The sequence below is a fragment of the Mus caroli genome, unplaced genomic scaffold, assembly GCF_978045245.1.
Source record: "Mus caroli unplaced genomic scaffold, Mus_caroli_1 scaffold_3, whole genome shotgun sequence".
NCBI classification, from domain to species: Eukaryota; Metazoa; Chordata; class Mammalia; order Rodentia; family Muridae; genus Mus; species Mus caroli.
This window is the reverse complement of record NW_028227258.1, coordinates 61,906,805-61,932,246: the sequence shown is the minus strand read 5'-3', so window position 1 is coordinate 61,932,246 and position 25,442 is coordinate 61,906,805. Positions and strand designations below refer to the sequence as shown.

Below are 25,442 nucleotides of genomic sequence, written 5' to 3'. Positions count from 1 at the left end.
TATGAACTAACCAGTAACCCGGAGCTCTTGACTCTAGCTGCATATGTATCAAAAGATGGCCTAGTCGGCCATCACTGGAAAGAGAGGCCCATTGGACATGCATACTTTATATGCCCCAGTACAGGGGAACGCCAGGGCCAAAAAAAGGGAATGGGTGGGTTGGGAAGTGGGGGGTGAGGGTATGGGGGTCTTTTGGGATAGCATTGGAAATGTAATTGAGGAAAATATGTAATAAAACATATAAAAAAAACAAAAAAAAAACAAAAATAGAGTAATCCATTCTAGTCGTCTACTGCACACTGGAAGGACAATCAATACGTTGGAAATCATCTCACATCTTCATCTGTTTCTGATTTCCCCCCAGTGCACCTCAGATCCATGGTCCCCCTTTTGATTTTAGCATAAAATCATCTGGCCATAAAAGGGACACATAACTGTTTATTTACAGAAAAACACAAACCACATATGAGGTATTGACAAATATTTATTATTTCTTCCATTGAGCTTCATAAAAGTAGCAGAATTTTCTGAAGGCTATACATGCTTTGAATGGGGAGAGAAATTAATGTAGAGAGCTCTGAGGTACAAGAGGTACTGAGGGGCTTGGACCCAGGAGCTGGGGCACAGGTGGCTGTGTATCTTTTGGGAGGTACTTCAGAAAGAAGGCTTGTGGCTGGGTCAGTGACTGGCAAGGATTTGGTGACTTGATTAAGTCACTAAATTGGCCTCTGTGTCAAAAGAAGGCATCAGCAACTGAGTTGTGCTTTTGTCCTTCCTGGGGGAGCTGGTAACACCCAGGGCCATGTCTCCATCCTCTTCCCATCACTGAGACTTTGTGTCCAGGGTCTCCCTGTGCTTCATCACTAGTGTCCCGATCCACTCTGAGGTTTTCTGTTTGGCTTCCTCCCAGCTGACAAGTGGCTCATAGCCCAGATCTCGCTGAGCTTTCTTGTAGGAGAAAGTGAATGTGCTACTTAACAGTGTGACCAAGTGGCGGTTAAAGGGAGGTATATATCTGTAGATTGGACTCAGCAGGAAGCTCACAGTTTCCAGCAGGAAGGCAAGCCAGTACAGTAAGGGCACAGGAAGGCTCCAGTTGGAATCAAGGCAGAAGCCCCACTTCTTGCTCAGGGTGTAACTTAAATCATGATAGCTTTGGTGAGGTGTGTCATCTGAGATGTAGTAGAACTCTCCTTGGATATTTGGTGACTTCTTGGGGTCTCGAAGGCCCCTGGCAGCCAGAATATGTGCCCAGGCCACATTGCCCACATATACTGGGTTGACTGTGGAGAATTTGCCCCCACCTCTAAGAATACACTTATTTTTGAGGGCTGTAATTATCATGTTAGAAATGAATCGATTTCTCTCCCCATAAATGCCCATGGGCCTTAATGCACAAGTATGCAAAGTGCCACCATTTTTCAGCATGCTCCCATTGGCTGCCAGCACTGCCTTCTCAGCCATCTTTTTGCTGTATGGGTATGGGTCAGACCATGTGCTTTCATGATGCTCGTCCTCATGGCCATTCAGGACGATGTCCTTGTACGAGTTGGGGCCTGCAACGTTAACTGAGCTGGAGAAGATGAAGTTTGGCACACTGGATTGGATACAGGCCTCCAATAAGTTCTGGGTACCTAATCACAGACAACACACTGTCAGTGTCTGAGGTTCACCATGTGCAGAGCTTTGTGCTCATTTTCATCCCCAACCCCAACAACCTCTTCACTCTTAAAGTGCATCTTCTTTAACTACACCGTCAGCTACCATGATATTGTCAGTGGACTACAAATGGAATCTAGAGAGCAAGTATGTCTTGGCTTTTGTGTTCCCAGCACTGTGAGTGTGTACTTGCTTGTGTTTAAGACTGGGTGCTTTTCATGTTTTAACTTGAAAAGTCATGTAAAGTGTCTCAGTAATTCATTCCTAACATATCTATGAGATAAGTGTAGTTATACCAATATATTATGTATGTTTTTTAAAATATACATAACCAAAAGATTATTTCTTAGATTATGAAGAGGAACAATCTTCAACTAATAATTATTGAAGATTTAACATGGTTCAGACTCAAGGAGAGTTGTGTACTGGTAATATACATGATACATAGACAATTCATAAGTACAGTTTCATTTTATTTTATTGTTTTGTTTATGTAATTTGATGAGACTAGCATGAAGGGGACAAATTGCTAATGGATTTGGGAAGACATAGAGATACATTTGTGTTCCTAATGGCATGCACAATATTATCCCATTCGTGGTTCTACGTATGACTTCATTTACTTGGGTATATAAAGTAGAGGTGATAAATATTCCTTCTAGTTTTCATTCTGGAAACCAGCCCTGAGTGACCTTATGTTTTGGTCTTGGCAGAAAACTAAAAGAATCTTTGTACCTCCTATTGGGCATTTCTATAATGGCAGAATATGGTGAGTCCTTGAAGCTGTAGAACTAGCAGCATGAAAAGCAGGCACCTGCAAGGTCTAGATCTGGCTCACAGGAGGTCATGGGTCTGGGGTTGTAATTGAAGTTGCAGTTGGAGTCCAGTCTACCTAGCATCTAGAACAGACCTCATATCCTGGGTTACTTGTTTTCTACCTGCTGGGCCTCAGTCATAGAATATCACTGAGCTCTACCAGCTGTATCTAGTGAGCAGAGGCATTAGACTCAGAGTATGGCAGGATGCAAAAGCATCCCTTCCTGGTTGTATGGACATTTTTAACTGCCCTACTTTCACCTTGTCCTCTCCAAATACATTACCTTTCAGATTGACATCTAGGATTGTCTGTCTGGGAATGACACCTCTGACATCAATGATGGCGGCAGTGTGGATGACAACAGAGATGCCCTGGCAGGCAATCCTCAGGTACTGGGTGTTAAGAATGTCTCCTTCTAACACTGTCACCTTGATGCTTTTCCCTAGGCCTGTGGAACACAATGCAGGTCATTGAGAAGTTTCTTTGTGGGCTATATACAGATACTAGTTACGTAGATTATCAAAAATTGACATAGTGGGAACAATGTCGAAGAGGAAGCCTGACATGTGGAAAGAGGGGCAAATATTCTTTCCCAATTCAGAAAACATATCACATAAAGAAGCAGTCAAATGTTCAAGGGATTAGGTGGGAAGTTGACTCATTCATCAAAGTGACTAAGGTGGTAATGGAAAGCTGGCTAGAAGTGGGATTAGCAATCAGAATGTCTGTCGCAGGGTTTTGATAAGAAATCCATTTGCAGCAGTGGCAGCAGGAAATGAAGACATGCAGGTGGTGCTTCTTAAATCTCACACAGCTTCAAGATTATCCTTCCTTCCTTCCTTCCTTCCTTCCTTCCTTCCTTCCTTCCTTCCTTCCTTCCTTCCTTCCTTCCTTCCTTCTTTCCTTCCTTCTTTCCTTCCTTCTTTCCTTCCTTTCTTTCTTCTTTCCTTCCTTCCTTCTTTCCTTCCTTCTTTCCTTCCTTCCTTCCTTCCTTCCTTCCTTCCTTCCTTCCTTCCTTCCTTCCTTCCTTCTTTCCTTCCTTCCTTCCTTCCTTCCCACACTTCCTGGAGAATAGTCCTCGGGGCCCCATGTAATAAATGAGGAAACTGACTCTCAAGAAATCTGGGCACACAGTTATGACTACACCCACTTATTATATCTTACTTGTTCTCTACCACAACCTGTGCTATTAACCCATTCTGTGGCATTTCTTGGAGTCAATTTTTCAAAGACAGATTAAGATCATGCCACTGAACTGAAATTTTCCATGATGCCAAACAGTGAGAAAGGCTGGAGAATCCCATAGAATTGGAAGAAACAAATAGAACTGCTTGATCCCAATTCTCTAATAAGTATGCCTTATCTAAGCCCCCTCCTTTTGCCATGCAACTCCAGGAAGGACCTGAGTTAGAGAGAGGCACAAAGGACAGCTCAGAAATTAGTAGGTACCTGACTGAGGATTGAATACTTGATCATGATCCTATCTACCCACCCAATAATTCTCTCTTGCAACTAATGATGAAAACCAGTGGTTCTCACACTTCCTATTGCTGCAACCCTTCAATACTGTTCCTAATGTTATGGTGACCACCAACCAGATAATTAATTCTATTGCTATTTCATAAATAATTTTGCTACTATTACAAATGATAATGTAAATATCTGATATGCTGTTCCTCTGAAAGGGTCATTTCACTCCCAAGGAGACACTTGGCTAACTCACAGTTTGAGATGTACTGCTTTATATAAATTGGTTCAGGAATGTTGCTGTGATGAGAGAGGAGGAATCCAGACCTGTAGTGAAATAGTCTCATCCATGAGTTATTTGAGGACTCTGAGATCCAAGGAGAAAGCCTATACAGTGTTTCTTGGTGGACCATAGCAGCGCCCTGATCTTAGACCTGGATGTAACAGATATTTGCACAACATCATCAAGGAAAGGGGCTGTCATCTGAGCTGTGTCAGAAAGAGACCCAGAGAAACTCTGCCACACACTGGGTGGGAAGAATACGGAGGCTGCAACTAGACTTCCTGGGTTTCCATTTAGTTTGTTCATCTATCTGTGACATTTGGGGAAGCCAGTTAACTACTGCACTTGTTTACCTCCATCTGCAGAAATAGAGGATAGAAACATTAACTAAATTTCAGAAAGCTTACCCACAACAATTGAGTTGTCACTATGGTGTGCACCCACTTAGCCTGACCAGTAAAGGACACTTCTAGGAATCTTCACTCTTATGTTTAGGCATGGCCTTTTCTATGCATACCCACTGTGGAACTATTCCTCCAGACTCTGCCTTGAATGTTTGCAAATATTGCTGAGACATCAGGGTTCTAATAGAATTATCTGTATGTTAATATTGCTTTCTGGAAGCAACAATGAAGACGATAGAGGAGAGAACTGATGCTGGAAGAGGTCAGAGACAAGATGCAGAGGGTGGGTGTTGTCCCAGAGGGCTATGGAGGGCTCTTTGTGCAGTGCATATCCCTAGGTATTGTCCAGAAAATTGTCCAGAAGCTGGCGAGGGGGCAAAGAACTAGCTTTGGCCACATACAGACAATTGGAATGAAGACTCTGGAGTCAAGAGTTGACCCCTGGACAAAATACTGGAGCTTAAGTGAGGAGCCTCTAGCTTGACCTGTGATCCTCATTGATCATAGGACACTGCTAGAGTCATTTTTCTTTTCCCAACTTAAAGTCCTCGCCGCTCAGGTCAGTGACCTTCTTTCCTACTTAACCTGCCAAGTTATTTGTAATTACCTGAGGTTTCAAATAGGTGGTAAAACACATTTCAAAATCAGTTTGTTCAATTGTGCCAAGAAAAACAAATTGGCAAAAGGTTATTGGCCTGCACCAGTCAATTCTTCAATCATATTTGTAGTTATGATAAACTTCAGTGAGGAATGGGGTCCAATGAATAAGAATAGTCCATGAAAGATTTGGACAGTCCTGCTCGTGGTGGATTTGTGTAAGATCCTCGATATGACCTCATGCTCAGAAATCAATTTTATCAATACCCATCTCTGTGACTTTATGTCTGCTGTCCCTAAACCATTCACCCTTCTGTCTTTTTGTTTGTTTGTTTGTTTGTTTCCCAGACAGGGTTTCTCTGTGTAGCCTTGGCTGTCCTGGAACTCACTATGTGGACCAGACTGGCCTCAAACTCAGAAATATGCCTGCCTCTGCCTCCCGAGTGCTTGGATTAAAGGCATGCGCCACCCTGCCTGGCTTGTCTCACATTTCAATTCCTTTCATGTATTTTTTACATTTTTTAAAATTTTACTTCTATCTAAGATGCTAAATGAAAGACTCCCCCCTGAAAAACAAACAATCACAAAACAAGCAACTAGATCAATAGCAATTAGGAGAGAGAGAGAAAGAGAGAGAGAGAGAGAGAGAGAGAGAGAGAGAGAGAGAGAGAGAGAGAGAGAGAGAGAGAGAGAGAGAGAGAAAGAAAGAGCTGAGCCCCCAGCTTAACAGACTTTATGGCTATTACCTAACACCTGGCAAGTCTGCATAAAGAGCTACAGGAAAGAGAGATAGAACTTCTCAGTCCAAACTCTGTCTCTCCCAAACTGTGTTTTGCTATGTGGGCTGTTTCCTTTTGATGAATGTGGACATGGAGAAGTGTTAGGACTGAAAGTGTCTTTTGTTTACTAGACATGGGAGGATCCCACCCATATGCAGGCCATGTTGGCTATGCAGTCATGTGGCTAATTGTCACAATCACTTACTGATGAATTGCTCCCTGGTTTCAGGTTTGAAGACCTTGTCCAGGACCCTGATCTCCTCAAGATCCTTCTCCTGCACCAACAACTGGATGATCCTTTGGCCCAAAAATCCTCCTGCTCCAGTCACCAGGCAGCTCCACCCAGGCATGGTCAACACTGGAAGTAGATCACAGTTGGTGTGAGGTTAATGTATGATGGCCATGCAGGTGGCTAGAAAGAGAGATCTGTTGATTTCCCCAAACCCAGTTTCTTCTTCAAACCTACCATAGAACAGATCTCCAAGACATGGGGATTAATTCCCACATCACACATCGAAGTATTCCAATAGGTGCCAAGAAACTATCAACTCTTATGGTGTGGCTATGTCAAAATATGTCTCCTTTACCTAAATGCCTGTCTCAACCTGGAATAATTCACTTGTCTTTCTGAAGAAATAATCACAAACTGTGGCTCAATATATCTTTACTAAGCATGATAAACTTATATAAACAGTTCCTGGAACCACAGAAATGGTTACATAACTTTATTGAGTGTTAAGTGTGTGTGTGTGTGTGTGTGTGTGTGTGTGTTTGTGTGTGTGTGTGTATGTGTAGGGGGTAATATGGGGAGTCATGGAGTAAGACATAAAGATTGTCTCTTGAGTTTCTATGTTCTTGGGCAATACCCTCCAGAAAGCTCTACTGGGTCAATGATCTAGAACACAGGCAACCTATCACTAGGGATCTGATTTATACACTCCATTTACAGGCATGCTTGAACCACATACAATTTTGTTGAAACTTGACACGACTCAGAGTTTAGCCAAGTGCAATTTGACTACATAAGTGGCCCAGTAAGTCCTGTCTTTTGTAATTTTTCAATCATTTCTTCCTAGAAGTTGTGGGACAGAAGCCATTTGGTATATGAAGTATCTGTCAACAAGCCACAGCACACTTGGAATGAGTTTTAAGTTATGTACTACAGAGAAAAAGCACATTTAAATGATAGTATCAAAAGCTAAAGCCTGTTACTTTGTTCTGTTTTGTTGTTGTTGTTGTTGTTGTTTTCAAAATTGTATCATGTCAAACAGACACATAATTTAAAAATCTAATAAGACAATAGGAATCCATTCAACCTTTCTTAAGTGCTTCATACTTTCTGAATATGTCTTTCAAGGGAGTTGACCACTATATTTACTCAAGTTTTTGGAAAGCATACACTTTCATTTCAGACATATGGTATAATTGGACTATGAAATAATATTGTGGTGTACTCTAGCCTTGTTGGAGCTGTGGATTTGAAATAAGATCTCAAATTAGAGCCCATTTATTCCCTTCTTTTTTTCTCAGTCCCCCCCCCAATCACTCAATTCATCAACACTCAAATATTTTCATGTTTGGAAGGGATGTTAGGTGAGGCCACTTGCCAGCATGGAACACTGCTAGTGTAATAAGTAAATCCTTTCCTATACAGTAGTATGGATAACCTCCTCATGGAGTTCTGCTCAGCTAGTCATCCTACTTTCCAACCAATACTCAGATAAAAGTGACTCAGCTTATCATACAATGCCTGTTTAAACACTTTTAAGTTTGTAACCTTTATATCAAATATTTTGATGTTTTAGTTAATGACTAGTTAATGACTAGAATGCCCTTTGTCTTTTCCAATATGCTGGCCGCCCCACTTTGGAATAACCTAGTGTCAGTTTTATTTTTTTTAATTTTTAATATTTTTATTACATATTTTCATCAATTACATTTCCAATGCAATCCCAAAAGTCCCCCACATCCTCTCTCCACTTCCCTACCCACACATTCCCATTTTCTTGGCCCTGGTGTTCCCCTGTACTGGGGCATATAAAGTTTGTGTGCCCAATGGGCCTCTCTTTCCAGTAATGGCCGACTAGGCCATCTTTTGATACATATGCAGCTAGAGTCAAAAGCTCCAGGGTACTGGTTTGTTCATAATGTTGATCCACTGATAGTGTTGCAGATCCCTTTAGCTCCTTGGGTACTTTATCTAGTTCCTCCATTGGGAGCCCTGTGATCCATCCAAAAACTGACTGTGAGCATCCACTTCTGTGTTTGCTAGGCCCCCGGATAGTCTCACAAGAGACAGCTATATCTGGGTCCTTTCAGCAAAATCTTGCTAGTGTATGCAATGGTGTCAGCGTTTGGAAGCTGATTATGGGGTGGATCTCTGGATATGGCAGAGTCTAGATGGTCCATCCTTGTGTCACAGCTCCAAACTTTGTCTCTGTAACTCCTTCCATGGATGTTTTGTTTCCAATTCTAAGAAGGGGCACAGTGTCCACACTTTGGTCTTCATTCTTCTTGAGTTTCATGCATTTAGCAAATTGTACCTTATATCTTCTGTATCCTAAGTTTTTGGGCTAATATCCACTTATCAGTGAGTACACATTGTGTGAGTTCCTTTGTGATTGTGGTACCTCACTCAGGATGATGCCCTCCAGGTCCATCCATTTGCCTGGGAATTTCATAAATTCATTCCTTTTAATAGCTGAGTAGTATTCCATTGTGTAATTGTACATTTTCTGTGTCCATTCTTCTGTTGAGGAACATCTGGGTTCTTTCCAGCTTCTGGCTATTATAAATAAGGCTGCTATGAACATAGTGGAGCATGTGTCCTTCTTACCAGTTGGAACATCTTCTGGATATATGCCCAGGAGAGGTATTGCTGGATCCTCCGGTAGTACTATGTGGAATTTTCTAAGGAACCCCCAGACTGATTTCCAGAGTGGTTGTACAAGCTTGCAATCCCAACAAAAATGGAGGAGTGTTACTCTTTCTCCACATCCTCGCTAGCATCTGCTGTCACATGAATTTTTGATCTTAGCCATTCTGAATGGTGTGAGGTGCAATCTCAGGGTTGTTTTGATTTGCATTTCCCTGATGATTAAGGATGTTGAACATTTTTTCAGGTGCTTCTCAGCCTTTCAGTATTACTCAGTTGAGAATTCTTTGTTCAGTTCTGAGCCCCATTTTTTAATGGGGTTATTTGATTTTCTGGACTCCACCTTCTTGATTTCTTTATGTATAATGGATATTAGTCCCCTACCTGATTTAGTATATGTAAAGATGCTTTCCCAATCTGTTGGTCATCTTTTTGTCTTATTGACGGTGTCTTTTGCCTTGCAGAAGCTTTGCAGTTTCATGAGGTCCCATTTGTCAATTCTCAATCTTACCGCACAAGCCATTGCTGTTCTATTCTGGAAATTTTCCCCTGTGCCCATAACTTCAAGGCTTTTCCCCACTTTCTCCTCTATAAGTTTCAGTGTCTCTGGTTTTATGTGAAGTTCCTTGATCCACCTAGATTTGACCTTAGTACAAGGAGATAGGAATGGCTTAAGTCACACTCTTCTACATGATAACCACCAGTTGTGCCAACACCATTTTTTCTTCCACTGGATGGTTTTAGCTCCCTTGTCGAAGATCAAGTGACCATAGGTGTGTGGGTTCATTTCTGGGTCTTCAATTCTATTCCATTGGTCTACTTGTCTGTCACTATACAAGTACCATGCAGTTTTTATCACAATTGCTCTGTAGTAAAGCTTTAGGTCAGGCATGGTGATTCCACCAGAGGTTCGTTTATCCTTGAGAAGAGTTTTTGCTATCCTAGGTTTTTAGTTACTCCAAATGAATTTACAAATTGTTCTTTCTAATTTGTTGAAGAATTGAGTTGGAATTTTGATGGGGATTGCATTGAATCTGTAGATTGATTTTGGTAAGATAGCCATTTTTACAATGTTGGTCCTGCCAATCCATGAAAATGGGAAATCTTTCCATCTTCTGAGATCTTCTTTAATTTCTTTCTTCAGAGACTTGAAGTTTTATTATACAGATCTTTCACTTCCTTAGTTAGAGTCATGCCAAGATATTTTATATTATTTGTGATTATTGAGAAGGGTGTTTTTCCCCTAATTTCTTTCTTAGCCTGTTTATTCTTTGTGTAGAGAAAGGCCATTGACTTGTTTGAGTTAATTTTATATCCAGCTACTTCACAGAAGCTGTTTATCTGGTTTAGGAGTTCTGTGGTGGAATTTTTAGGGTCACTTATATATACTATCATATCATCTGCAAAATGTGATATTTGACTTCATATTTTCAAATTTGTATCCCCTTGATCTCTTTTTGTTGTCGAATTACTCTTGCTAGGACTTAAAGTACAATGTTAAATAGGTGTGGAGAGAGTAGACAGCCTTGGATTACATTGATAGATTTCTGTATATTAAACTATCCCTCTGGTTAGAGCTTGTTCCTCAGGTAATTCTGTTAGCCTCTATCAGCAGACCTTGTTCTGCACAAACTATTCCACAAAATAGAAGTAGAAGGAACACTACCCAACTCATTCTAGGAAGCCACAATTACTCTGATACCTAAACCACAGAAAGATCCAACAAAGATAGAGAAAGTCAGACCAATTTCCCTTTTGAATATAGATGCAAAAATTCTCAATAAAATTCTCGATGACTGAATCCAAGAACACATTAAAGCAATCATCCATCCTGACCCAGTAGGTTTTATTTCAGGGATGCAGGGATGGTTTAATATACAGAAATCCATCAACGTAATCCATTATATAAAAAAAACACAAAGACAAATACCACATGATCATCTTGTTAGATGCAGAAAAAGCATTCGACAAGATCCAACACCCATTCATGATAAAAGTCTTGGAAAAATCAGGTATTCAAGGCCCATACCTAACCATGATAAAAGCAATCTACAGCAAACCAGTAGCCAACATCAAAGTAAATGGTGAGAAGCTTTAAGCAATCCCACTAAAATCAGGGACTAGACAAGGCTGTCCACTCTATCCACACCTATTCAAAATTGTACTTTAAGTCCTAGCAAGAGTAATTCGACAGCAAAAGGAGATCAAGGGGATACAAATTTGAAAAGATGAAGTCAAATATCACTTTTTGCAGATGATATGATAGTATATATAAGTGACCCTAAAAATTCCACCACAGAACTCCTAAACCTGATAAACAGCTTCAGTGAAGTAGCTGGATAAAAAAATTAACTCAAACAAGTCAATGGCCTTTCTCTACACAAAGAATAAACAGGCTAAGAAAGAAATTAGGGGAACAACACCCTTCTCAATAATCACAAATAATATAAAATATCTTGGCGTGACTCTAACTAAGGAAGTGAAAGATCTGTATAATAAAAACTTCAAGTCTCTGAAGAAAGAAATTAAAGAAGATCTCTGAAGATGGAAAGATCTCCCATGCTCATGGATTGGCAGGATCAACATTGTAAAAATGGCTATCTTGCCAATAACAATGTACAGATTCAATGCAATCCCCATCAAAATTCCAACTCAATTCTTCAAAAAATTAGAAAGAGCAATCTGCAAATTCAGCTGGAATAACAAAAATCCTAGGATAGCAAAAACTCTTCTCAAGGATAAACGAACCTCTGGTGAAATCACCATGCCTGACCTAAAGCTTTACTACAGAGCAATTGTGATAAAAACTGCATGGTACTTGTATAGTGACAGACAAGTAGACCAATGGAATAGAATTGAAGACCCAGAAATGAACCCACACACCTATGGTCACTTGATCTTTGAAAAGGGAGCTAAAACCATCCAGTGGAAGAAAGACAGCATTTTCAACAAATGGTGCTGGCACAACTGGTGGTTATCATGTAGAAGAATGTGAATTGATCCATTCCTATCTCCTTGTACTAAGGTCAAATCTAAGTGGATCAAGGAACTCCACATAAAACCAGAGATACTGAAACTTATAGAGGAGAAAGTGGGGAAAAGCCTTGAAGATATGGGCACAGGGGAAAAAATTCCTGAATAGAACAAAAATGGCTTGTGCTGTAAAATCAAGAATTGACAAATGGGACCTCATGAAACTGCAAAGCTTCTGCAAGGCAAAAGACACTGTCAATAAGACAAAAAGGACACCAAGAGATTGGGAAGTGATCTTTACCTATCCTAAATCAGATAGGGGACTAATATCCAATATATATAAAGAACACAAGAAGGTGCTCTCCAGAAAATCAAATAACCCCATTAAAAATAAGGCTCGGAGCTAAAAAAGGAATTCTTACCTGAGGAATACCGAATGGCTGAGTAGCACCTGAAAAAATGTTTAGCATCCTTAATCATCAGAGAAATGCAAATCAAAACAACCATGAGATTCCATCTCACACCAGTCAGAATGCCTAAGATCAAAAATTTAAGTGACAGCAGATGCTGGCAAGGATGTGGAGAAAGAGGAACACTCCTCCAATTTTCTTGGGATTGCAATCTTGTACAACCACTCTGGAAATCAGTCTGGCAGTTCCTCAGAAAATTAGACCTAGTACTACCAGAGGATCCCACAATACCTCTCCTGGGCATATATCCAGAAGATGTTCCAACTGGTAAGAAGGACACATGCTCCAATATGTTCATAGCAGCCTTATTTATAATACCCAGAAGCTGGAAAGAACCCAGATGCCCCTCAACAGAAGAATGGATACAGAAAATGTGGTGCATTTACACAATGGAGTACTACTCAGGTTTTAAAAGGAATGAATTTATGAAATTCCTAGGCAAATGGTTGGACCTGGAGGTTATCATCCTGAGAGAGGTAACACAATCACATAAGAACTAAAATTATATGTACTCACTGATAAGTGGATCTTAGCCCAGAAACTTAGTATACCCAAGATATAAGATACAATTTGCAAAACACATGAAACTAAAGAAGAACTAAGACCAAAATGTGGGCACTTTGTCCCTTATTAGAATTGGGAACAATCACCCATGGAAGGAGTTACAGAGACAAAGTTTGGAGCTGAGACAAAAAGATCGACCATCTAGAGACTGCCACATCCAGGGATCCATCCCATAATCAGCCTCCAAATGATGACAACATTGCATACACTAGCAAGAGTTTGCTGAAAGAACCCTGATATAGCTGCCTCTTGTGACACTAGGCCACGGCCTAGCAAACACATAAGTGAATGCTCACAGTCAGCTATTGGATGGATCACTGGGCCCCCAATGGTGGAGCTAGAGAAAGTATCCAAGGAGCTAAAGAGATCTGCAACCCTGTAGGTGCAACAACATTATGAACTAACCAGTACCCCTTTGCTCTTGACTCTAGCTGTATATGTATCAAAAGATGGCCTAGTCGGCCATCACTGGAAATAGAGGCCCATTGGACATGCAACCTTTACTTGTACAGGGGAACGCCAGGACCAAAAAGAGGGAATGGGTGGGTAGGGGAATGGGGGGGAGGGTATGGGGTACTTTTGGTATAGCATTAGAAATATAATTGAGGAAAATACGTAATAAAAATATATTTAAAATAAATAAATAAAAATATTTTTAAAAAATTGCTCACCCACCAACAAATGATTGTAGGCAGCTGCCCGCCTAAAAGGTGGTTCTGGTCTCTGGTATGCCAGCGCCATAAACAACACCATTGTGCTGGCGCTAGCCCGAATCTGGTGCCAACCCCTCCTGAGCAGTTGCATACGAATCAAAGTGCCAACAGACTGACCAATCCCAGGAGGACACATAGCTCTCCCCAGTGCTGGCGTGTATATAAGCAGTCCTCTCAGGGTTTCCAGGGTTCCCCCGTAGCATGGAGGTGTTCCTAAAATAAAAAAGGCTGTTGAGAAGAATCTGACCTGTTGCGGTTTTTCTTGCTAGACCAGGTGAGCGCAACAAAGTGGTGGCCTGTATGGGGAACGGAGGATCTCATGGATTCAGAACTCTTCAGCTGAGGAATGGTGGTACTGGTAAGTCTCCCAAAATTGATCCCTGGTTAAAAGGAGGGATATGTTTCTCTTGCCCGTAGATCCAGTGTGGGTAGCTCTTAGTGTTTTTGTTTCGTTTTTTGTAATTTCTGGCCTCTGCTTTTGTTTGATAGGAGCAGTTAAGACAGGTCAGAAAATTTTCACGGAACAACAAGAAAGTATGTCAGAGGAAGATAGGAAACACATAAGTAAAAGAAAGAAAAGGGGCGAAAAAGAGAGAGAAAAGGAAAAGGGAGAAAAGGAAAATTCAAAAGGAAAAGGAAATAATGAAAAAGGAAAGGAAATAGCAAAAAGATATCCCTCTTTAAAAGACTTAACAATAAGTTCAGCAAGTTCTGACTCCAGTGACTCAGAGCTTGATAAAGATGAGGAAGCTGACCTAGAAGAAGAGGCAGCTCAATATGACAGGAGTAGGTATGATCCAGATTGGTCATACAAAACCAATCTTTTAAAAAAAGGGGGTCGGCTGGCAAAGGAGTAAAATCTAAATTGCCGACCGTGCTTCAACTTTGTTCCCCATCTTTACCTGTGTGAATTGTCAATTGTTTTATTGATCATATCTATTTTGACTAGTTTCAGATGAAATCTCAATGTAGGTTTCATTTTAATTTGTCTAAAAACTATGAATGTTGAACATTTTTTAAGTTTTTCTCAGCCACTTGTGTTTAGTCCTTTGAGGATTCTCTTTTTAAAATCTGTACCCCATTTTTAATTGGGCTGTTTGCTTATAATTTACTTTGTTGAGTTCCTTACATATTTTTGATATTATCTCTCTATAGACTTTGTACTTGGAAAAAAAACTTTTCCCATTCTGTAGTCTGCCAAATTCTGGTGTCCTTGGCATTTTAGACTCTCTGTGTTTCATCAGATTCTCTCTGTTCATTATTAATTTTTGGTAACAATTTTGTGTTCAGAATGCATTTTCCTGTTGCAATGAGTTCAAAGGTATTCCCTGCTCTCTCTTCTATCTCATTAAGTGTAATTAACTAGGTGTTGAGGTATTTGATTCATTAGTAGTTGGGTGTTTCACAGATGAAAACTATTTATTTATTTACAATTCTTCTTCATGAAACCTTTCAATTTCACCAGTACTATTTGTCAAAGATGCTGCAAATTTTCCAGTGTATATTTCAAGCTTCCTTATTGGGGTTCAAAAGTCCGTATGTATGTGGATTTATGTCTGGGTCTTCAATTTGATTCCATTGTATATGCCTGCTATTGTTCCAGTGCTAGGATGTTTTTGCTTACTAAAGCTAAAAACTGGGTATTGTGATACCTCTAGCAATTCTTTTATAGTTCAGGAATGTTTGGTCTTATATTTTAGGGATTTTTTTGTGTTTTCAAAGGAAGATATTTGACGAATTATGTTGACATTTCACTGGGAACATCACTGAATCTGTAGATTGCTTTTCTTGGAATGAACCTGATTACTAGGTTAATCCTACTGACCTGTAAGCATGGAAGTTCTTTCTATCTTCTGATATCATTTTTAGTGTTTTATGGTTTTTATTATACAGACTTTCAATTGCCTGGTTAGAATTACTATCAGATATTTGATATTATTTCAGACTACTGTTTCCCCAATTTGTTTCTCTGTTTATTTGTCATTGAATATAGGAGGTACTTATTTTTGTGAGACAAATTTCTGTTCTGATATTTGCTCTAAATGTTTATCAACTCTAGGAGTTTTCAGTGGAATTTTTCATATCACTTCAGTATTCTATTATATTATCATCAAATAGAGATATTTTGACTTCTTCCTTTTCAACATGTATCCCCTTGTTCTCCTTCGGTTGTCCTACTCCTCTAGCTGAAAATCCTGATAGTATATTGAACATATATGGAGAGAGTGGGCAAGCTTGTCTTGTTCCTGGTGTTAATGGAAATGTTTTGTGTTTATCTCCACTTAAGTTTGTCTTGGCTATGGTCTTGCAGTAATCTATGGTCATTATGTTGATGTATGTTCCATATATCCCTGATCTCCCCAGGACTTCTCTGATAAAGGTGTGTTGGATTTTATCAAAGGCTTTGTCAGCATCTAATGAGATGATCCTTGGAAGGAATAGTGCTTCTGTAAGTCTAGGAAAGAGAAGAGGAGGAAGGCCTGCCTCTGTCCTTTGTTCTCAGCACTTATATGAATTTCAGAGTGTGTGTTCACTTGGTAAAAACCTCTCTACATGTTTTAACATAAATTCAGATCACAAATTGAATAAGAGATCATAACAGAGAATGTCTACACACATATTCAATAGGAGCAGTTGTCTGCCTGAACATTCATCACTTGTTACTAGCTTACATACTCTTGGAAAATCAAAGACAATAAAAAAAGATGTCCTTGAAGTTTTGTATAGCTAATCCAGTTAGTATCTTATCTTTTGTTTTTGCAGCTGTGGTCCTGTAGTGTATATTTTCTTTAAGGTCTTTGGTTCATGGTTTCTGTAACCCCGTGGAATGTGTCCTAAGTTTTAGAACTCTGTTATTACCTCGAAAGCAATTAAGCAGTTTTGTTGTAAAGGAGCTTGAATGTCTCTTTAGGCTTTGCCATTCTTAACAATGATGACCATCCCATGGTGGCTGTTTCTAGAGAATAAATGTTCTTTGTTTTGCATACTATCAGATTTTGGGGTCTTCCTTGAGCGACTACACTAGAATCTATTCATTTAGCAGAACATTAACTTCCTCTATTCCAAGAGCCAAGAGCATCATTAGATAGTATCTTATATCTACAGAATGGTTTTTCACATCTTGTTGGAAGTTTCTTTTTTGTGAACCTACCAATGTATTTTTAAGTTGCCTTGATTTATGAATTTCTTGTTTTGCACATGAAAAAAAAATTCTGTGAACCTGTTTGCATATTGAAATGTAGCATTTTGTGTTTCTAAGTCTGTGTTCCCAGAATATGTTCCCAATGGTTCCAGAAATAGTTCTCTCCTATTTCCTTAAAGATAAGAGCTTTTTTTTAATGTCCACAGTTGAGAACTGTTGTCTCTGTGCTGTAGACAAACATGGTTCCTCCATATAGTACCAAGTGCTCTTAAACACTGATTTACCTCACTAACCCTACAATTTATCTTTGTCCACAATTCTTAAACTATATCTATGTAAGAGAAGGCACCAGGAGTCAATGCCCTACCCTGAAAGCCAGTTATGACATTGCGAAGCTGTAGTAGCATGCCTTTGAAGGCAAAAGTTCAACCATGTTTCTACATTTTTTTCTCTGATTCATGGTTCACTGTGATGTGAACAATCTAGAGATTCCAAGACCCTAAATTCAGACTAGAGAATTCCTTCAAAGTTACACACACATATTTTAGTGTTTGATTGGTGGAATAACAGAAGACCAGAATGCCAAAGAAGTGTAGACAGTAAACACTACATTTTCAATGTAACCATAACCCTTTCGTATATGAAGGTCTCACAAGTGGGCCAAAACCAACTCTTCTTGGCTTTTGACAAAGAGATTCTCTCTCACTCCTTGTCCAAAAAATCTGAGTAAAGCACAACTCAACTATAATGAGATAATTAATCTGAGAAGAGAAAATCGAGAGAACCCTTTGTTTCCTGATCTCAGCTCTATTGTGTAAAACTGCAGAGTACTTCTGAGTCCCATCAAAGATATTGCTGCCAGGTGCTATGCTCAAATGTGTTTGTTGAAGGAATTGCTTTTGTCAGTAAAAGCACTTCGTGGTCATTGCAGTTTTGGTCCAAGGGGGTCTGACTTTTGCTTGAATCATGAGCACAATTTGGCTTTAAAAACATACCTGTTATTTCCCTGCTGCCTTTGTTATCTCTGAGGCCTCATGCCTCAGTTTGCTTACTCAGGCCATATCCTGGTAGCTTCTAGCCTTCTTAAAATCTACTCAATGCCTAGAATGTGTTCTTCCTCTTATACATGGGTCTCAACAAGCTCACTACTTCCTTGCAATTTCTGATCTCTTAGTGGCTAGTTCTGACTCAAACTCTTCAACAAGGAGACTGATTCAATCTAGTTTCTTTCTCAGCCTCTGACTTTTTGCTCTGCTTGACCTCAAAGTAAGTCTGCCAATCTGTTCCAATCTTCTGACTCATCATTCTCTGGCTAGTTCTGTCTTCAACAATGTCCAGCTTGTTTTCTCTTTAATCTCTGTCTGTAAAACTCATTCAGTAAAACTGCCTCCTTCTCTTCTCTCTCTCCTCTTGTATCCCCCTGTGGTTGTACCTTAAGTAGCCTCTTATTTCTTGTCTGTTCCTCTGTGAGGTGGGCATTTCCTATGTCTTACTCATTCTGTTAAATCTTTCTCTGATTCATTACTTTGTGTTCCTCTCAATTAGATGTCACTTTCAAACATGTGTGCTTCCTTCTACAAACTAAGTTTATAGTCTTGTTATGGTATTAAAGATGTGTATTAAACACATATCTGTATTCCAGATAGAGTGATTAATGTTTTTTTACAAAAGTGTGTGTGTGTGACACTACCTTTGCAGGTTGGTCTAGTAGTGAATAGCTGCTCCTTGATTTTACCGAAGAATTTAGCATCCTTTACATAATGCTAATTTCTAGGCTTATACAATGCAAGAGTTCTGGTATGTTTGAAGCTTTTATCTACATTTTAAAGAAAGACTGTGAACTCGAGAATAATATGCATTAAGATTGGATTCCCTTTGGGAAACCCTATGATACTGATGCACAGGGCTATGATGGTGAATATGAGCTGGAATACAGAGCCCAAAATATTAGATAGGCCTAAACGTGGAACACCTGTAGAGGATACCCTCAGCCAACAATTATAATCATCAGAAGAAGGAGGCCATGTATACTACAAGTAGCAAAGCCATGAGGTTAGGACTCCCCAACCCTGTTGAAGCATATTCAACATGGAGACAAAAAGTCTTTCAAAAACACATTATCCTTTAATTCTTGTCTTCAGTAAGTTCATGAAATTCTTATTTAGATACAAGCATAATTTTTTAGTTCTAGGTCATCAGGTTTTTTTTTACTGAAGTCTAGATAGATGTCTGGGATGATCAATAGTTTAGGGAATAATCAAAGACAACTCTAAGAGGTGTCCTGGATGAGAATTTAACTCTCTCCAACAGGCTAGAGATTCTCTGGGAAGTGTAAGCAGGAGGAAAAGGAAGTGTTTTAGGAAGACTTTTTAAAGGAAGTAGGATAAGCTTCAGGAAGAGCTAGTCCTGGAGGAGATCTGATATACGTGGCTTTTTTTCAAGTGATGGTGATGGATGTTTCTCTCTCTTACTGCTTCCTTTCCTATTTCCCTCCCTCTCTACCCTATTTTCATTTATAGTATATGCATAATTTTTTACACTATAGAGTCCCAGCAGACTTTTGCTTCTTGATTCTCATCATGAAGATACAACTTGCTTATATCATATAATGCTTTCAATTTTCATCTATACTTATATTCAAAGCATTCTACCTTTTGCCCCAACTTCCCTCCTGTGATGGGTCTATCTGTTTATGCTGTACCTTACTTTTCTGTTCTCTCAGCAGGAGCTGCCTGCCTGCTCAGACAATGTGGATATAGATAGAATGTATGATATATCCCTCAGACAATAATGCTATAAATGTCACTTAACACATTTATAAGGGCAGTGCCCTTTCCTATGATACGACATGGAAGTGTTGAAGTGAGAACCCTCATATAGTGAGTAAGAGTTTGAGAAGGATGTATAAGCAGAAGTCGTATCTTATTGATGCTTCTGGTGGTAAATTGACATGCACTGTTTACACATATTGATATCCAAATCTGAGATTCAGACCAGTCCTTTGAATTTAGACTCAAGCATGTTTATCTCAAATGTCCTTTATGATGCTTTCCTAAGAGAGACTACCCCTCATTTACCCTTGTGAAATGGAGACAAGGCATAGAGAAGAGTTAAAGCTATGCAAAACATTTTGTCTTTGAGACAAGCTAGAACAACCATTGCCAAAAGAAGTCAGTTACTATTTCTTCTCTTATGTTGGAAATCAACCTATTGTGGGTATGACCAGCAGAAAGCTTACCTAAATAAGCAGAACCCTCCCTAACAGGCAGTTTATTATTCACTTTGAATTGCTGATACAAAACATCACAGCCAAAACAAGTTATAAAAGAAAGAATTTAATTGGACTTACGTTTTGTTTTCAAGGTTTGTAGATCATGAAACCAGAGCAGTTGAGAGCTCCCTTTTTTATCTAGACGGAGAGAGCAGAGTGTGCAGTAGGACTGGCTGGAAGCATCAAAGTCCACTTTCAGTGACATAACTCCTCCAAGAATGCCACACCTCCTAATTCCTCCATAGCATTTCCACCAATAGGTACCATAGGTTTAAACATGTGAGCCTATGTGGTGTTTTCATTCCACCATGAGTCTTTGGATCCCCCAAAGGAATGATCAAGCAGAGTCTCCCTAGTCATTTTTACTGGATAATTTAGGAACCTTATTTGAGGTTTCAGTTGCTTCCTTTTCTGCTTCGGCTACACTAGTCTTATCTGCTTAGTAGTGTAAGCCCATAATTTGATAATGTTATTTGTTGATTCTCTCTCTCTCTCCCTCTCTCTCTCCCTCTCTCCCTCCCTCTCTCTCTCTCTCTCTCTCTCTCTCTCTCTCTCTCTCTCTCTCTCTCTCTCTCACACACACACACACACACACACACACTTTCATCACTTTAAGTTTTGTGATTACTTGTGAGATATCTACCTATTGTGGGAATAAACAATAGAAAGCACATCTATATAATTAGAAACTTTCCTACCAGGCAGTGTATTCTTTACTTTGTATTGCTGATATAAAAACCCACAACCAAAGCAACTTATAAAAGAAAGCATTTAATTGGACTTACATTATAATTCTAAGAGTTGGAGATCTTGAAGGCAGGCACAGTTGAGAGCTCCCTTCTTGGTATGGATGCAGAGAACAGAGTGTGCTACAGGATTATTTGGAACTAGCTATGTGTTTTAAAAATTCCCTCATTCAAGACTGAATGCATAAATGTAGACTCTTTCACTCTATGGAACATAATTCATATTGTTATCAAAATCAAAAATATGCTATTTCTGTTTGGAAGGGGTTACTCTAATATAAAGCAAAGGGGTAAAAGTAGAGTTAGAGAAAGGCATTTATGTGGTTCATTGCCCCCGACACCTGAAGCTGTGTTGAGAACCTGATAAGTGAGTGCCCATGTCATGGGATGATGATGACCTCAGATAAAACAACAGGTGAAGTGGAAATGACTCCACAGACAGTGGAAGACTCCCATCGAGAGAAGGCTGCCATTTAAAGAAGCTCACCCAAGAACTTCTTGTGAGGTCCCAGAGACAGTTTGCTGCTTATGCAGCTTACCATGTCCTGGTTAGAGAACATGATGGAAAACAGTTTCCAATTTGTGTGTGCCCTCAGCATGCTTTCAGGACTGGACATCAGCTGCTGGTTAGTGCCTTCGGTTATGCTGCCAAGAGGACTGATCTCTAGCTGCTGAGTTGTATTTGCCATTTACCTTGGGACTGAACTGCTGCCAAAGAATATTGAGCTTGCCCTGTAACAACTATTGCTTAACAGGTCCATTCCCCTCTTATTGTGATAACTTTTTTTTTTTACACTACCTCAGCTGGCTGATGGATTAGAGCAGAGGTTGAACTCTTGTTCAAAGAAGACTGCAAAACTAATAATAATAAATTTGTCCCTACAAAAATGCCTTGTGTATTCAAAACTCCAATAATGGTGTAGTCTTTGAATATGCTTAGCCCATAGGGAGTGGTACTCTTAGGAGGTGTGTCATTGCTGAGAAAGAGTGTCACTGTGGGAGTGGGATTTGAAACTCTGCCCTATGTAGGATACTGAGTTTTTTCCTGGCTGCAGTCAGGTCAAGGTGAAGAACTCTCAACTCCTATTGTACCATGCCTGTCTGGACACTGACATGCTACCACCATGATAATGGACTGAACCTCAGATCAAGTATGCAAGCCCCAATTAGATGTTGTTCTCATAATAGTAGCCTTAGTCATGCTGTTTGTTCACATCTGTAGAATACAAACAAAGACAGAAATTAGTACCAGGGGCTGCAGTATCGCCATGATAGGCTTAACCATGCTTTTTTTTTTTTTTTTTTTTCTGATGAATGTACTTTTGAAAGTGTCTTAGTTAGGGAAAGAAACCATGATGATCTTGGCTACAGACAGAAAAGAAAAATTTGAGAAGATCAAACAGGAAAGGTAACATGATTTTCTGATTCCTCAACCTGGGAACAGCCCTATAACTGGCTTAGACATAAAAATGTCTCCAGACAAAACTCCAGCTAAAATCGAAAAATAAATTTTATTGGTTATGGAATCATTAAGATTCATCATGCCATAATTCACATGGCATGAATAAAGATCTATTACAATTGGTTGTTGATCACCTAAACTCATAAAAGTATAGTTTTATTTAACTTCTCAGACAAGAAGCAAAAAATTCATCCCTAGTTTATCTGTGCACCTTGCACAGTTCTTACAAATGTCTTAGTAGTACTAAAATTTTGGTCCTAAAATTCATATATTACAGAATATTCAGCTCTGGCAAGATTCATACTTGGGGATACTGAAATGACCTACTCTTCTAGCCACCTACATCCTGATGCTGATTCCAGAGACTTGCTTCCAGGACAGCTTCAGAAATGGTTGCTGATTCCTGATGACCGTGGTTCATCTAGCCTTTTAGATGAATTCAGCCAGAATTTAAGTCCAGCCTTGAACCTTTAAGCATACAGAGACTGAATAGATGTTAAAGCTAGCTTTCTTAAGTCTCTCTAATTTTTTAAGTGTATAAAGGACCTCCACATAAAACCAAAGACACTGAAACTTATACAGGAAAAAGTAGGGAAGTGCCTCAAACATATCGGCACATGGGAAAAATTCCTAAAAACAAAACCAATGGCTTGTACTGTCAGATCAAGAATTAACAAATGGGACCTTATAAAATTGCAAAGCTTCTATAAGGCAAAGGACACTGTCAATAAGAAAAAAAAAAGGCAAATAACAGATTGGGAAAGGATCTTTACCAATCCTAAATCTGATAAGGAATAATACACAATATATACAATGAACAAAGAAGTTATACTCCAGAAATACAAATAACCCTATTAAAAATGGGGTACAGAAGTAAACAAAAAATTCTCAACCGAGGAATACTGAATGGTTGAGAAGCACATAAAAAAATGTCCAACATTCTTAGTAATCAGGAACATGCAAAACAAAACAATCCTGAGATTCCACATCAACTACTTAGAATGGCCAAGATCAAAAACTCAGGTGACAGCAGATCCTGCTGAGAATGTGGAGGAAAAGGAAAACTCCTCTATTTCTGGTGGGATTGCAAGCATGTACGATGAATCTGGAAATCAATTTGGCAATTCCACAGAAAAATGGATATTGTGTTACCTGTGAATCCAGCAATACCACTCTTGGGCATATACCCAGAAGATGCTCCAACATGTAATAAGGACATATGCTCCACTATGTTCATAGAAGCCTTATTTGTAACAGCCAGAAGCTGGGAAAAAAAAAAAAAACAGATGTCCCACAACAGATGAATGGATACAAAAAATGTGGTACATTTACACAATGGAGTACTACACTGCTGCAGACCCTCTGGGCCCCTGTGTCTGCGTAAAAACGGGTCTCTAGAGTAGGTGGGCAAAGCTTAGGGTGGAGTGACAAACAGACACACACACACACACACACACACACAAGAGAGGTGTTGAATCTGAATGTAATTTTCTGGTTGAACCTCAGACTTTATATAATACAAAGTAACAGAATAAGGCACATTGAAGTTTTCCAGGTGCAAGAGGAGTGACTTCAAAAGGAACCAGATAAATGTTTTCTTTAGAGATTAGCACACCTGCTTCGAATCAGCCCTGTGCTAGGCAAGAGTTTCACACTTTATTGATAATAGCATCAGGGGGTTTTTAACTCTTGACAAGCCTCAAGAATAATGTAGTGTCACTGACCCCGAAATTCTCTAGGCCTTGTTAAATTATATCTAGTCTGGAGAATCCTCATTATCAGGATAGTATATTAACTTGCTCTTGGCATGGAATGTAGCTTGTGGTAAAATTTTTATCTCAGTGAGGATTTTTGTCTCTTTCTGCAGACAACTGAGTTAATGGCTGTGATTTATTGTTTTATTGTAGTGTTTAATTAGTTACTGAATAGGTTAAGCTCGTTGCTGCTATCTGGGATCTATGAACACTGGGAAAGGCTTTATCTATGTTAGAATTCAATCTTAAAAGGCATTACAATAAGGTAATACTAAATAGAGAGCACATGAATCCACACACTAGACTAATGCGGGAGTGGAAAATTGATTTTATGGTTAATATGGATTAGGGAGAGAGTGCCAGGCCCCAGGAAGAGAGTTTCCTTGAAACTCATTGCTTCATGAGTCAGCTTCCCAGCTTTCGCTTTGTCAAACTGACTCAACCAAAGTATGTGGCACTACACAGCTATTAAAATCAATGAATTCATGAAATTCTTAGACAAATGGACTAATCTGGAGGATATCATCCTGAGTGAGGTAACCTAGTCACAAAAGAACACACATGATATGTGCTTACTTATAAGTGGATGTAGTCCAAAAGCTTGGAATACCCAACATTCAATTCTCAAATCACATGAAACCCAAGAAAATGTAAGACCATACTGTGGATACTTTGATCCTTCCTATAAGGTAGAACAAAATACCCATGGAAGGAGGTACAGAGACAAAGTGTGAAGCAGAGACTGACAGAATGACCATACAGAGACTGCCCCACATAGGGATCCATCCCATAAACAACCACCAAAACCACACCCTATTATAAACGCCAACAAGTGATTGCTGACAGAGCCTGAAAAAGCTGTCTCTTGAGAGGCTCTGCCAGTACCTGACAAATACAGAAGTGGATACTTACAGTCATCCATGGGATGGAGCACAGAGTCTGCAATGGAGGAGCTACAGAAAGTACCCAAGGAGCTGAAGGGGTTTGAAGCCCCATAGGAGGAACAACAATGTGAACAAACCAGTACCCACTGAGCTCCCAGGGACTAAATCACCAACCAAAGAAAACAAAGGGAGGAACTCATGGCTCTATCTGCATATGGAACAGAGGATTGCCTAAGCAGTCATCAATGGGAGGAGAAGCTCTTGGTCCCACGAAGGTTATATTCCCCAGTATAAGGGACTGCCAGGGCCAGGAAGCAGGAATGGTTAAGTTAGTGAGCAGGCAGAGGGGAAAAAGGATAGGGAGTTTTTGGAGGGGAGACTAGGAAAGGGCATAACATTTGAAATGTAAATAAAGAAAATATTTTAAAATAAACATACAAAAACACCACTACAATCAACAACAACAACAAAAAACCAGAAATACAAGAATGTGATCAAATCTTTCTATATCTGCTAATGCAAACTCTTTGAAATAATTAAGTAACACAAGTTAAGGGCAAGATAGTAAGTTCATGTATATTA

General features: G+C 39.5%; 1 protein-coding gene across 3 annotated transcripts; it reads right to left on the bottom strand.

The window, feature by feature from the left end:
• Nucleotides 1-466: 466 nt before the first annotated feature.
• LOC110290978 (3 beta-hydroxysteroid dehydrogenase/Delta 5-->4-isomerase type 3-like) lies at nt 467-20,178 on the bottom strand. 3 transcript variants are annotated; one of them, XM_085835620.1, is made up of 5 exons: nt 20,093-20,178; nt 13,719-13,814; nt 6,212-6,364; nt 2,760-2,924; nt 467-1,634 (listed from the first exon to the last, which is right to left on the bottom strand). In XM_085835620.1, the coding sequence occupies exons 2-5, from the start codon at nt 13,735-13,737 to the stop codon at nt 823-825; spliced, it is 1,149 nt and encodes a 382-aa protein (XP_085691746.1). In that variant the 5' UTR covers nt 13,738-13,814; nt 20,093-20,178; the 3' UTR covers nt 467-822. The 3 variants fall into 3 exon arrangements, with proteins under 3 accessions (XP_085691746.1, XP_085691747.1, XP_085691745.1); XM_085835621.1 differs by lacking the exon at nt 13,719-13,814; XM_085835619.1 differs by lacking the exons at nt 13,719-13,814; nt 20,093-20,178 and adding an exon at nt 13,560-13,695.
• Between the last annotated feature and the right edge of the window lie 5,264 nt (nt 20,179-25,442).

Bases quoted from the DNA above. Each gene is read 5' to 3' on its own strand.
- LOC110290978 (XM_085835619.1), bottom strand. From the start codon at position 13,692: ATGCAACTGCTCAGGAGGGGTTGGCACCAGATTCGGGCTAGCGCCAGC. The intron at 6,365-13,559 runs GTGAGCAATTTT...ATCTACTTCCAG, and splicing joins CTACAATCATTTGTTGGTGG to TGTTGACCATGCCTGGGTGG. The intron at 1,635-2,759 runs GTAATGTATTTG...GTCTGTGATTAG, and splicing joins CCTAGATGTCAATCTGAAAG to GTACCCAGAACTTATTGGAG.